Below are 15,105 nucleotides of genomic sequence, written 5' to 3'. Positions count from 1 at the left end.
GAACTGGCAACTACGTGACAGATATGAAATGGTAGGCTGAGGAGACAGGCAGTGGTTGAGAAATTTTTCAAGGAAGTAATGGAAAAACATTACTGGTTCTTTAACCAAGGGAGCAAAATCAGATTTGCATTTTCCAAAGGATAGCTCTAACAGAAGTGTGGGGAATGGGCTGAAGAGAGACACGCTGGAGAGTGCGAGATGAGTTTGGTGACTAGCAGAGAAAAGAGAGAAGATAATCATCTGCAGTAAGAAAACTATCCAAAGCCTAGACTTATCCTTGAGTAAAACATCCATATAACCAAATGTCTACTTGATAACCTCCTCATTAATATCTTGAAAGGCCCTAAAGATATTCTAATTAATTAGACATACCTAACATATCTAGGGGAGCTCTGGTGGCATAGTGCCCAAGGCATTTGACTGCTAACCTGAAGGCTGGCAGTTCAAACCCACCAGCCACTCCTCAGAAGGAAGGTTGGGCAGTCTACTTCCATAGTCATATTGCCTCAGAAACCCAGGGAGGCAGTCTACTTCCGCAGTGGTACTGCCTCAGAAACCCAAGTAGGGGTCGCTATGAGTAGGCTCCAACTCCATGGCAGTGCATTTGGTGACTTGTTTTGTTTTGTAACCTATCTAATGAGATCATGATTTTCCTCCTAGCCGGAACCACCAAACCAAAACCAACTGCCATCAAGTTGATTCTGACTTATTAGCAACCCTACATAGAAGCAGATTGTCTCATCTTTCTCCCCTGAAGCAGCTGGTGGGTTCAAACCACCGATCTTTTGGTTAACAGCTGAATGCTTTAACCACTACACCACCACAACTCCTCAGCCTGTCCCACAAACCTCCCAAATGAAACACAGTTTGGTCCTAATCCAGCCCTCCAGTGTTTCAGAGCTCCGTGAATAGCACCACCATTCCTCCAGTTACATAAGCCAGAAATCTAAGAAACATCCATGACACTACCTTCTAACTGCACTAGAGTTCCAGTGATTTACCTTCTTACTTTTCTCCATCTCCAATATCATACTTCAGTCCAAGCAGTCATCTCTTGCCTAAAGTACTGCAGCAGCCCAGATGATCTTCCCCCTAATATCTTACTTCCAGAATTATAATTTTTAAACACAAATGTGATGTTATTCTAGTCCCTCTACCTTTACCATCCCCCCACTTAAAATCCTTCAGTGGCTTACAATAAAAACAGGACTAACTTAACCTACTAAATCAGCACCATACTCCTCAGCTGTATTTCATACTACAGTCACACTGACTGTCTTGTAAATGTGCCCTCCCACGGGATCTTTGGACATGCTGTTCCTATTGTGTTTTCCTCTCTTCTTCACCTAGATAACTTTTCATCTTTGGAATCTTAGCTCAATTGTGACAGCCTTTCCTGACCAAAGATCAAAGTCCCCCACTTTACATTCTCATAACACCACATACACCTCTTCATAGCTACATTTATTCTATTAGTGTCTGTTTCTCCCATTACAATTGTCCCCATGAAAACAAGGATTGTGTTACACTCAGCACTTATAAAAATAAAGGAATTTAGAAATCAAAATGGATTAAAGATGAGAGTCAAGAAATATCTTTGTGAGATGAAACAGATTTTAATTACTAGCTGTGCAGAATGTTCCTGGCATGACTAATCGTGATGGCACTGGAAGAAGAAAAAAAGTAAAAATACGGGAATAGATTTAGGTATTTGGAAACCAGTTTGGGATACACTGAGTTTACATGCCTAAAGAACACCCAAATCCAGATAGTAAGTGGTCAATGTGTGTTCTAATGTGTCTGAAATAAAATACAGATAAGGGTATGTAACAACATATGCAAAAAACTAAAAAGGGAGCCCTCAATACAATGAGACTGAACAAGTTCACAGAGATCAAGAACTATCAAATAACGTCAAGTGCCAAAGAGGATCAAATAAGACGAAATTAAAAAATGATCCATGAAGTTGGCAATCGAGTCACCGGAAATCTTACTAAGAGCAGTTTTTTTACTAAGCAGTGAGGACAGAAACAGGACTACATACAGTAGACTGAGAAGCAAGCCAGTAAAGAGGAGGAACTGGAGTCAGTGTACATGGGCTACATTTCCAACTCTGAATGCAAAAGAAGTGAAGGACGGGAAGGGACATACGCTAGGTACTGGGGAATCAAGAAGTATTTTGTTTGTTTGTTGAAATGAAAGACGTTGGTGTGTTTATATGTTAAATTCTGTAAGTCAGTGGTTTAAGACATGAGAGTAAAAAATATCTGATGGAACATGGTCTAAATATATGCCAGAAGGAATTTTACCTCCACCAACAAAAATGGAGGAACAAATAATTTTGGGTATGAGAAGGGTTTTTCTTTCTCAGGGAAGAAAATATGGATGTGTACAGAAGAACAGGTATTAAAAGAAGCAGCAGCCCATCACAGAAGGGCTTATATGCTGTACTAAGAAAATTACGACTTTTATCCTGCAGGCACTCAAGAGTTACTACAAGCTTTTAAGGAATGGAGGGATAATAAGTACATGTTCCTTTTGTTTTGCTTTTTTGGGAGGGGTAGAATCACCCCCAGAGGTTTGTGTAGCCACTGTGAAACAGGAAAAACCTAAAAAGTGGCCACATATCCAGCAAAAGCAGGGATATTCTAATTCTCACTTGTGCTGCTTCTTAAGAGATGTGCTGCTTTTCAAAGATGCTCTGGTTGACACTGACATCATAGAGCCCTTGGTCCCTAAAAGAACTTATTTTTCTTTACTAATTTGTTATTGCTATGAGCCACCTTCAACACACTGATTCTGATCTACTTTCCTCTCTCCTGATTAGGAGGAATGATATATTCAGAATTTATTTTAGCATTTTCTAAACTTTCTTCCTCACAATCTCCTCTAAAACTGCTAATAAGTAGGAAAAATAAAAATACAGTAAGAAATTACAGAATAAGAAAAAAAAATTAGTAACAAATGAATTTTCTCTCACATACAATACCAAATCTCAAATCTGGATTTTAAGTCAAATCCCTGCCAGTGTTTAAACAGAATTTGAAAGTATCTTTTCTTTACTTATTCAATAAAAGATTTACTTCAGAATTTATTACACCATTGTAAGAGCACCTTTCATACATTAACAATTGTATACAAATGTAATATAGTAAAATACTGAATAAAATGTTGAAATATATGGAAAATGAAATAAACTGGTATTGGCTTCTCCAAAATTGTGCACAGAGCTGGTAATTCATATCAAGACAATTGTGTTAAGCCTCTAACAGAAAACTCACCACTCAATCTCATAATAATTAAATGGGTAGGTAACTCCAAAAGAAACTATCTTAGTCAAATGCAGAATCAAAGTATTTAAAATAAACCTACTATAAAATGGCAAAGAACTTTGTAAAACTGTCTTCTAATAGATTTTCACTTAAACTAAGAATTACAGGTGATTTAGGACAAATCAGTGTTGTTAATTTTATTATCATCATCAAACTAAGAAGCCCAAGTAGACTGTTTTTTCTGTATCAGTCTCCTTACTTGGTGTGGAACCGTGCATTTGAACGCAGAGAAGTTTCCATCAAAACAAACTATTTTCCTTTGATTAAAAACACAACATTAAGGAATCAAATGACTCCAAAGTCACCTCCTGATTCATCATACCCCTTCTCTCTCTCCCAACCCATTACCTTCACTTTTACACCAAAGCAAACCACCACCTTTTGGACATTAAAGCATATGATAGCCATCCTCCTCTCAAATCACTGAGTTTACTGAACTTCTTTCCAACTTCCCACTCAACTGAAAACTGGCTTCCTAAAGTAATGGGGACTCCTTTCTTCATAGATGTCTGAGCCTGTCATATGTGTGCCTTTTACAATTGCTCTTACTAAACAGGCGCTCTGGTAGAATAGTGCCTAAGGCACCTGACTGCTAACCAGAAGGCTGGCGGTTCAAACCCACCAGCCACTCCTCGGAAGGAAGGTTGGGCAATCTATTTCCGTAGTGATACTGCCTTGGCAACCCAAGGAGGGGTCTCTATAAGTCGGGTCCGACTCCAGGACACATAACAAGTCCTGGGAAGGGAGCTCTGGTAGCATAGTGCCTAAGGCATTTGACTGCTAACCAGAACGTTGGCAGTTCAAACCCACCAGCCACTCCGCGGAAGACCGGGCTATCTACTTCCATAAAGATTTACCACCTCAGAAACCCAAAGGGGGTCGCTGTAGGTTGGAATCGACTCAATGAGTCGATGGCAGTGACTCAATGAGTCGATGAGGTTTTTTTTTTTTTTTTTTGGTTTAGTCCTAGGATTCCTCAAGGGCAAGATCAAATCTAACACATTTTACTGTTTGTTTGCATTCCTCAGTACATTATGAACTACCTCTGTGAGTAGTTTCTCCACTTTGCTTACCACTGAATCCTCAAATATAGATTGATACCTGTTGAATGAGTAACTCACTGTTAGATACCTTTAATGAAATACAGGGTAGTCCCCAACTTACAATGGGATTCCATAGTGACGACTACTTTTTTAAATTTGTTTTGACATTAAGTCGGACATTTAATTTTTAATAAAGTTTTCATTGTCTTTTATTATCAGTATCTGGATTTATAAAGATTTATAAATCCAGTCTTTGTCTTTGGGGGTTGGAAACATTACATCTGATAATAAACATTGTATCTGATAACTGCAGCAAAAATTACATGCTCCAATATTGTATGTAGTACCTATTGCTAAGAATAAAAAAAAAGACAGTGGTAGTGAAGTGTGGTTCCCAACTCTAATAGGAAGTAAATAGTGGACTACATGTACAGCAATGACACAAAATTCTTAAGTGTTCATTAAATAAATGGCCTAACTGAATGTTTACCCCTTTAATATACTTTTCAATGCTTAAAAAAAAAAAAAAATCCCACAACAAAAATATAATCATTGATGCCCAAACTTTTAAAAAGTGGGTCTTGTGAATTACTTTCATTGACAGCACAAACTAAACAGTTCTGAATCACAGCTAAAATTTTCAATGTTCAAAATAAGTGAAGTATATAGATAAGTTGTACACGGTTTTGATTTTGTTTTTTTTTAAATCTGCTTCTCCACTATGATTAGTTTCTTACTATGGCAACATCACAACTTCTCTAGTGAGTTTCCTGACCTAAAACTGATTTTAATGGCTTCTAATTTCCTAACCGCAATATACACATGATTATGCAGTAGAGGAAATTTCCTTTGTAAACTGAGGCTCTCAAAAGGTAAAAACGAAATACTATCATAAAGGTGTACATTAAAATTCCTTCAAATTAAAACAATGGCTATTTGAGTTAAGTAATTTCAAAATCTCCAGGTTATTTTTCCACCAGCTCTAATTATGTAAAATCACGCAGTACATCTAAACTTGCCACAATAAAATGCACTCATGGCACTTCAAAATGTGTAAGAGTTGCCTTAAAGTAACTCCTTACCAAACAAGCTGCTCACGATTCCAATAGAAAGAAATACGCAAATGTACTAAAAAGCTTGCAAAATACTTATGCAATCCGACTCTCTTAATACCAAAGTATGATACTAAAAGAAAAAAATTACTAATAGTATTTGAAAATTTTCCTATGGAAAACAATCCTTTTTTTTTTCCTACTCAATCTTAAACAGCAATAAAGGATGTCATTTTTGTCTTTTAACACTGGAATACCACAGAAATTGTTCTCACCATAGCTACAGAAATTGAAATACAAGAGAAGTTAGCTTCCAAAAGATAATTTACTTAACGTTTAACTAAGATAGGAAGAAACCGGTTTTCTTCAAGATCTTCAGAGTCTTTACATATTCTCGCCACCCCAACCCAACCCCACCAATAAAAAGCCTATTCAATTTCATTCTCTTAGCTAAAGTATACTACATATCGAAAAGCAAACGGGTCGAACAGCACCTAAATTCCTCAAGAATCACGAAGTTAGTAAATTTATCACAGATATTGCTACAAAATAGGTCAACGAAGTTCCAGAGCTTAGTGACACCTTATTGGCCTTTTCGGAGTTTGTTGGGAATCTGCAAACCTAAAGACAAGTCACAAACACTGAAGATTCCGCAGCAAAAAAAACTAAGTTAAAATGCTAAACAAGAACAAAAGTCAAGTCTGCTCTAGGTGGACAGCAAACTGAAATATCACATGAGAACAGGAAGATCTACCACTATTAATCTAGTACTATCAATACTCAGGCTGACGCAGAACGCTTTAGCCCCGGCCAATCTAACCAAGTAAGTGATAACCAGGAGACTTCACGGCTACCTCTGGCGTTCGATACACAGAACAGCCAAATTATGAACTCAATTAAAAATATCTGACCCCACCCAGCTCCCTCCTAGGGCCGGGACAGGATGGTTCTCCTCCAGCACCAAGCCAAGGAGCTGCAACAACACTCGCTCGCCTCCCACAAGTCCTGACAGTCCAAAAGCAGGCGGCGATGCAGCATGCGCCACCTCCGGGTCCTCGCTTTCAATCACATCCGACAACACACGCTTTAAGGTCACCACCCACTAGCCCCTCAAAGCTAAAGCCAGTTGGCACTCGGTAACCAAGAACTGGGCCAGGGGCGCCCAATGCCGCGAAAAGGCCCACAGACAAAATACCAAGGCGGCGCTCCCGGGGCCAAGATGGCGGCGGCGGCGCCAGGTCCCGGCCCGGCCCTCGACCGCCTCCCCGCCCACCGCCCGCGCGCGCGCTGAAGAGTGAGTGTCAGGCGGGAGGGGAGAGGAGATTGGAGGAAGGGCGACGAGGAAGAAGCCTGGAAATTTAAGTGCTTGCGCGTGGGGGAGGGTCAGGCCCGCCGACATTTCCCTCAGCACCCACCCTGCGCTCCACATAATACCTACAGTGCGCGCCACTGGGAAGAGTAACCCGTTGGCCCTCCAGAGGGTCGGTGGTGCCCTCTTCCTGCCTACCTTTAAATTTGAGGTCTGTGGGCGGGTCGAGGACCAGGATCTGCTCGTGCTTCGCCATGGCCCCGGAGGCGGACGCCATCTGAGAGGAGCGCAGGACGGGGGCGCGCCCGCGGCGGCGGTTTGCTGGTGGGGGCGGGGGACGACGGCGGGCGCCTGGCTGCGGACCGACTCGAGGACGGGGCCAGGCTCACGGCCCCGAGCTCGCTTCCGCCCGCTGATTTGTCGCCTGTCTGTCCGGCTGCTCTGTGGGTCAGCAGCTCCGGGTCTCACAACTGACTCAACCCCACACCCGCCGCCGCGGCCGCGCGCACTGCGATCCTCGGCGCCCACGTGACGCTGCTGCGTGCCTACGTACGCGCCCCCGCGCAGGGCCCTAAGTCGGGGCCTAGTGCGGCGAAGTGCTGGTGCGCCTGCGCGCTCCCGGCCGCGGCCGCCACTCGGAGCGAGCCCAGCTGTCAAGGGAACGGGTGTGGACAAGGGCGGGACTCAGCCTCGCGGGAAGGACGCTGTGCGCACCGCAGGGAAGGACGTTCCTCTGTCGTGTTTAGCTTCGATTACGAAACAAGAGATCTTTCTCTGGCAGAGCATTAGCATCATCCATGTGGTAATGCCTAATATAAGGAAAAAGGCATAGCCGGAGTCGCCCTTGAACTACAACTCCCAGCATGCCCCCACGCCAGGGCGGAGCACAAGTGAGGGCCTGGCTCTTTGCAGCACTCTTGGTGCTTAGCGGGAACTGTAGTAGCCGCTACCTATGGGCGGGAAGGAAACGGAGGTTCGGCTGAGATGAATGGGATGAGGCGTTCTGACACTCATTGTGGCTCTCAGAATCTTATCTGCGATAAAAAGGAAAAACGAAAATGTTTGGGGATTGAGCCGGGGACCCCTGAGTAGAAACATAGAAACCTACCCTGTAGAAAACAGGCCAGAATTTATCAGTTTGCTCTCCAAAGCTATCCATCTTTTTTGGTAAACCTCCTGCTTTCTGAATTCCCTCCAGTGTTGCAAAATGAGATGAGGAAATATGCCTCATTTAAGGAGGGACGTTGTTGGGGGAAATGAGACAAGGCATACGTGCTAAACTAGAAATAAAGTCAAACTCTACAACGCTCAATTCATTTGCGGTGGTTCTACGCTCCAGTTTTGATTAATGAGAGACCCAAACCAAAAGCAGTTGTCAAGTTCACATGTTAGGAAGGAATTCCATCTGCATCACGAGGATAGCTGGTTTACTACTGAAGCAAATAAACAAACAAATCCCAGCAGCAAAGTTGCTGACAAATTTTCAACCAACTGCCATAGCAGTGGAGACAGGAACATCAAATGAAACAAAGAATGTGCTATAAATAAGCTTTATGGTGCAACTTGGATTTAAATCCACAAGGAGCACCATAAAGCAAAGGGCATGAAGGAGCAGTCCAGAAAAAAAAAAAAGTAAACAAGTGGAACCGAAATATAAACACAGGCACAAAGTCCAAGATTTCATGTGCAATCCAGGTATCAGGGCTTCAAGGAAGAGCTCTGGAAAATAGCTAGCCTTCAATCACAGAAGACTGATTGTATCCCACAGCAGAAATATCGTTTCAGCCATGAAGACGCTAGAAGGATGGCAGTGCTTTAACAGTTTGAAAAGCATGTCCTCAATTTATCTTTTTATTCACAAAATTTACCACAAGAGGATTTAAGATTTAAAAAAAAAAAAAAAAAGATTGTGTTTGACAATCATACCACAGGATGGTGTCCCATGCATGTTTGGTTGTAGATTGACAACTCCAAAAGCCATCACTAACTCCAATGTTTTGCCTGCCTTGGTACCTCTCAGGGAGCTCTGGTGGCATAGTGCCTAAGGCACTGCTAACCAGAAGGCTGGCAGTTCAAACTCACCAGCCACTCCTCAGAAGGAAGGTTGGGCAAGACAGCAAGACTGCCTCGGAAACCCAAGGAGGGGTCGCTATGAGCCGGATTACTCAATGGCAGTGAGTTTGGTTTGGTTTGGTTTGGTCTTTGGTGGTACCTCTAAACCAATGATAAGTCACCCAAGAGAATGAGAGCATTTGCTGAACTGGGTCCTACCCTCTCCACAACTGAATGGACTCCTCTGTTACCAGAAAATATTTGGGAATCCCCAGTATACACATAGCCAACTAGCAGACACACCATGCCAAGGAGGTTTCCAGGCACTCCCTTATGGGACAATAATTTCTCATCTACCTACATGTTCCATGAAACACCCCAATTAAATGTATCCTAGTTTCCCAGACTGCATCATTAAGAACTTCTGCCAATTTAAGTCATCCATCATTGGAATCAATATTTTTTCTCTTGTCAATATTGCTTTAAAATCATATAGGCATAGTCTTAAAAATCTATAATTTAAATATCTGATATTCTAGCAATGCACTAGCAACTGTTACTATTTTAGAACATTTTATTAATAATGACTCAGAGCCCTCCTGAACCATCTACTCCTCATCAAATAATGCACTACTTACACACTACCGTCCAGCCAGATCTGACTCAAAACGACCCCTCCTTGGGTTTCCGAGGCAATATCTCTATGGAAGTAGATTGCCCAGCCTTCCTTCTGAGGAGTGGCTGGTGGGTTTGAACCACCAGCCTTCTGGTTAGCAGTCAAATGCCTTAGGCACTATGCTATTCTACACCAACACCACAACTCCAAAGCATCAACTCTTCTTCAGTCTTCCTTGTTCATTGTCCAGCTTTCGCATGCATGTGAGGCAAATGAAAATACCATGGCTTGGATTAGGCACACCTTAGTCTTCAAAGAGATATCTTTGCTCTTCAGCATTTTAAAGGGTCTTTTGTAGCACATTTGCCCAGTGCAATATGTCATCTGATTTCTTGACTGCTGCTTCTATTGGTGTTGACTGTGGAATCAAGTAACATGAAATCTTTGACAACTTCAATCTTTTCTCCATTTATCGTGATGCTGCTTATTAGTCCAGTTGTGAGGATTTTTGTTTTCTTTATTTTGAGGTGCAATCCATACTGCAGACTGTAGTCCTTAATCTTCATCAGTAACTGCTTCAAGTCATCTTCAATTTCAGCAAGCAAAGTTGTGTCGTCTGCATATCACAGGTTGTTAATGAGTCTTCCTCCAATCCTCATGCTGTGTTTTTCTTCATATAGTTCAGCTTCCCAGATTATTTGTTCAGCATACAGATTGAATAAGTATAGTGAAAGGATACAGTCCTGATATACACCCTTCCTGATTTTGAACCATGCAGTATCCTCTTGTTCTGTTCAAATGGCAGCATCCTGGTCTATGTACAGGTTCCTCATGAGCACAATTAAGTGTTGTGGAATTCCCATTCTTCTCAAGGTTACCCATAAATTGTTATGATCAACATAGTTGAATGCTTTTGCATAGTCAATAAAACACAAGTAAACATCTTTCTGGTTGGTATTCTTTGTTTTCAGCCAAGATCCATCTGACATCAGCAACAATATCCCTCTTTCCACTTCCTCTTCTGAACCTACTTTCCATTTCTGGAAGTTCCCTGTCAATATACTGCTACAATTGTTTTTTAATTATCTTCAGCAAAAATTTACTTGCATACGATATTAATGATATTGTTTAATAATTTCCACACCCTGTCAGATCACCTTTCTTTGAAATTGGTACAAATATGGATCTCTTCCAGTTGGTTAGCCAGGTAGCTGTCTTCCAGATTTCTTGGGATAGATGAGTAATGCCTCCATTACATTAGGATAGACCATGCCTCCAGCGTGGTATCTATTTGTCGGAACATCTCAATGGGTATTCCGTCAATGGTGCCTTCTTTCTCACCAATTCCTTCAGTGCAGCTTCAACCTCTTCCTTTAATTTCATTGGTTCTTGATCATATGCCACCTCCTGAAATAGATGAACATCGACCAATTCTTTTTGGTACAGTGACTCTATGTATTCCTTCCATCTGATGTTTTGAAGTTTCCTGCATCATTCAATATTTTGCCTATTAGAATCTTTCAATATTGCAACTCCAGGCTTGATTTTGTCCTCAGTTCTTTCAGCTTGAGAAAAACTGAGTGTGTACTAAAGAAGCAAGGAGGCCACATCTTCTTACTTCCTCTAACCACACAAGAGGAAGACAGAATCACCATCAGTAGCCCAAGGCCTATTCCTGAGAGGCCAGACATGCTGCCTCCCTGCAGCCCTTTCACCAACGCTGATACCAACCATTCCTCCCACAGCACTCACCACCTTTTTGCTGGGTTCAATAATTCACTGTAGTGGCTACACAGAACTAACAGATTATGGGGTTTGTTAGGGAAGCACCAGGATTCAATTCAAGTTCAGGAAAAATGCTCAGTCGTTCTCAGCCCGCTGTCTCTCAGCCAACATTCTCACAGTCTCTCTCTCAGCAATGTGTGTCTCTTGCATCTCTTTCCCAGCAGCACATGTCTCTCAGGAGTGTGTGTCTCTCAGGAGGACGTGTCTCTCAGGAGCAAGTTTCTTTTCAGCAGCATGTCCTTCTCAGCCATTAGAGAGAATTCTGCCTCCTTTAGAGCCTGTCAGAGTGACCAAACTAACCAATCATAACATCAGAATTCTAAGCACCTGAGAAAGAGCGAACTTCACAGAAAATTACTTTGTGTTGCTCCTTACAAAAATACCCCATGTGGATAACTAACAATCAGAAGCTCCTTGGTTGCTCATGGCCAATTCCACCATGGAGTTTACAAAGACTTATTGGTAGAAAAGCCACACTAAGTAATTTACTATGCCTCAGTGTGTTTTTCCCTTTTGGTTTTCTAACTCCAGGTCTTTGCACATTTCGTTATAATAATTGACTTTGTCTTCTCAAGCTGTTCTTGGAAATCTCTTCAGCTCTTTTTTTATCTTGTCATTTCTTGTATCTGCTTTAGCTACTCTCCATTTGTGAGCAAGTTTCTGAGTCTCTTCTGACATCCATTTTGGTCTTTTCTTCCTTTCCTGTCTTTTTAATGACCTTTTGCTTTCTTAATGGATGATGTTCTTGATGTCATCCCACAACTCATCTGGTTTTCGGTTACTGGCATTCAATGTGTCAAATCTACTCTTCAGATGGTCTCTGAACCCAAATGGCATAGAATTAAGGTCATATTTTGGCTCTTGTGGACTTGTTTTAATTGTCTTCAGCTTCAACTTGAACTTGTATTTGAGCAATTGATGGTCTGTCCCACAGCCAGCTCCTGGCCTTGTTTTGGCTGAAGATACTGAGCTTTTCCATTGCCTCTTTGCACAGATGTAGTTGATCTGATTCCTGTATATTCCATCTGGTGAGAACCACATATATGCCAGCATTTATGTGGTTTAAAAAAGGTATTTGCAGTTGAATAAGTTGTTGATCTTGCAAAATTCTATCACTTATCTGTCTGTTCATTGTACTGTGGTGGCTTGCATATTGCTGTGAGGCTGGAGGCTATGCCACCAGTATTTCAAATACCAGCAGGGTCACTCATGGTGGACAGGTTTCAATGGAGCTTCCAGACTAAGACACACTCAGAAGAAGGAAGGGATCATCTACTTCTCAAAGAATTGGCCAGCGAAAACCTTATAAATAGCAGTGAAACACTGTCTGATATATTACTGGAAAACTTTATGGCTAGCCCTAAAACATTGTCTGATATAGTACCAGAAGATGAGCACTTCAGATTGGAAGGCACTTAAAATACGACTGGGGAAGAGCTGCCTCTTCAAAGTAAAGATGACCATAATGAGGTGGATGGAGGAAAGCTTTCGGCACCTCCATTTGCTGATGTGGCACGACTAAAAATGAGAAGTAAAGATGATGGAAAGTGGTATTTCAGAAGATAGTAGCTTGGTTTAAGGTAAATTCAGTGGAGATGGAGAAAAATGAATGGATTTGAAAGATAGGTGACATAATAAATAGGGTTTATTTATTGATTAGATATAGGGATGGTAAGAGAAAATGAAATATAGAAGATTACTCCTCTTCTTCTGGCTTTTGCAGGTGGGTGGATGGTGGTGCCATTCAAGGATAGAGAGAATCCCAAAAGAGAACCAGATTTTTATGTTAAAATGCAGGGATGGGAAGATGATGAGACTGATTGGGTGTAAGGTGTCTTTGAGATATTCATGGGTAATCACTGAGTAAGCAGTAGGATGTTCTATTTGGAACTCAAAGCAACAAGCTCTAGGCTGAGAAGTAAATCTTGGAATCCTAAACATGCATGGTAATTGAAGTCATGGGTATGGAGGAGATAACTTAAAATAGATAGAGAAACAAAGAGAGACTTGTACTAAGTGTTGGGGAACTACCACTATTAAATACCTCGTGAAGTAGAATGTGTTAGCACAGGTGGGAGAGGAGTGATCAGAGAGGTAGGGGAGAGGAGAACCAGGAGGATGTTAAATACTATGGACTGGCTCTACTAACCTCCATTCCAACTTTCTTTGGGGATGCTTCCTTGGATTTCAGAAGCCAACTGCTTTGCAGCTTGGGTTTTGCTTGTGAAATAGGTTCTACAAACTAGATACACTCATGTGGTAATTTGAGTTAGAAGGGAGACAGGAGGTGTTTTTCTGCTCCTTCCAGCTATTCTGAGGTTTCTGCCATAGCATTCCAGTGTCCATTTACTAGCTTCCTGGATATCAAGAGTGAGTTGCTATAGGTCAGCAGAAGCAGTGGCCCCTTTATGAATCTGGTTCCTGATCCTTGGATCAAAAAGTAGGGTTGTATCTTAACCTTACTTTTTCTAGCAGCAGTCTCAGAAATGATAGATCTCCTAATAGGGGAATTCAACCTTCTCCTGAAAGTCGTTCCTGGAGATTTTAGTCTAAAGCCTGCTCCTCCAGCCCATCCAACAGTTTTGTAAGTACCTAATTCCTTTTATTACGAGACTTCTTGCTTATAGGAGTAGAATGATACAGAGCGTAAGGTGTCCTAGAAGCCAAGAGTGTAACCAGAAGGAGTGAGCAGTCAGTCCTGTAGAAATCTACCAAGTTGTCATGTAAGGTAAGGACTGAAGAACATTCATCTAACACAGTACAGGGTTTGGGAGGTAAAAAAAGAATAAAACAGTCACTGCACATACAAAGACTCCTGTGTTAAGATAAATACATATGATATAGAGTGAAAACTAATTGAAATATGTGCAATATTAGGAAATATTGCAAGGATGTAATGTTTATGTAAATGTGAATATGTTGGTGGTATTCATTGTAGCATGTTTGCCAGATTTATGTGAGAAATAGAGATTCCTAGATAATGCAAATTGATGCTTCACCACAAAAAGTCAAATCTGGAAGAAGATAAGTCAGACACAAACTTTTTATCCTGAGGATTTTTCCTGGTATGACTTTTTAAAGTGGTTAAAACTTTAAGAGTAATAATCTTTAGTGGTAGAAAATAATTTGAAGAATATGTTTTCTCTATTAATCTTTTATATTATTAAAACGATATGTACTTATTACAACAAATGAAATAACTGATATGAATAAAAATTTCCTCTGACACCTCTCTGTATCTACTCACTTTGGGGTAACAATATTAACTGCATTGGTTGTGTATGATTCTTCAGCTTTATCCATACTTATAAAAACATAGCAAGTCTTTTTTTTTTTCCTTATGAGAATTTTAGCACATTACTATGCAATTGCTTTCTTCACCTAGTAGTATGTTGTAGATATCAGACCAGGTCAATTGGCATAGATCTTTCTTATCTTTTAAATAGCTGAATCCATAAAACAGATTTCCCAGCTAAGGTTCAATTTTTTTCCCTAAGCTTTTATCACAATAACACTGCAATTAACATTCTTATACACATATCTTTGCCATAGATTGTTTTTATTTCCATGGGCATATTACCAGTGGTGAGATTCAAAGATTCTAGATCAAATATATTACATATTTCAACATATACTGCATACTGTTTATCCAAAGGGCTGTCGCACTTCATACTTCCATCAGTAATGTGGAAGAGTTTCCATTTCCCCTTGTCCTCACCAAGTACTAGATCTTATTCCTGCACAAGCCACTAGTTAGTAAGTATCCTTGGGTTGTTTTGGTCAATAGTTTTGCCCTCCAGAATTGAATGAGCTTACTACTTTTTCATGGAATCTATCCTTGTTCATTGAATCAATCTTCTCTTGCCCATTCCACTTTACTTCTACAGATCTCAAATATTAGAGTACCTATAAGCAA

At 40.9% G+C, this 15,105-nt stretch overlaps 1 protein-coding gene across 1 annotated transcript in view; it reads right to left on the bottom strand.

Moving 5' to 3' along the window:
* VAPA (VAMP associated protein A) overlaps positions 1-7,013 on the bottom strand; it is a 53,846-nt gene extending 46,833 nt beyond the window's left edge. Inside the window, exon 1 of the mRNA XM_007948912.1 lies at positions 6,935-7,013. Within this exon, the coding sequence (XP_007947103.1) occupies positions 6,935-7,013 (79 nt within the window). The remainder of the gene's footprint in view (positions 1-6,934) is intronic.
* Positions 7,014-15,105: the final 8,092 nt, after the last annotated feature.

Source organism: Orycteropus afer, unplaced genomic scaffold (genome assembly GCF_000298275.1).
Source record: "Orycteropus afer afer isolate SDZICR_OR568_19922 unplaced genomic scaffold, OryAfe1.0 scaffold00232, whole genome shotgun sequence".
NCBI classification, from domain to species: Eukaryota; Metazoa; Chordata; class Mammalia; order Tubulidentata; family Orycteropodidae; genus Orycteropus; species Orycteropus afer.
The sequence above is the reverse complement of the archived record's forward strand: the minus strand, read 5'-3'. Positions and strand labels throughout refer to the sequence as shown.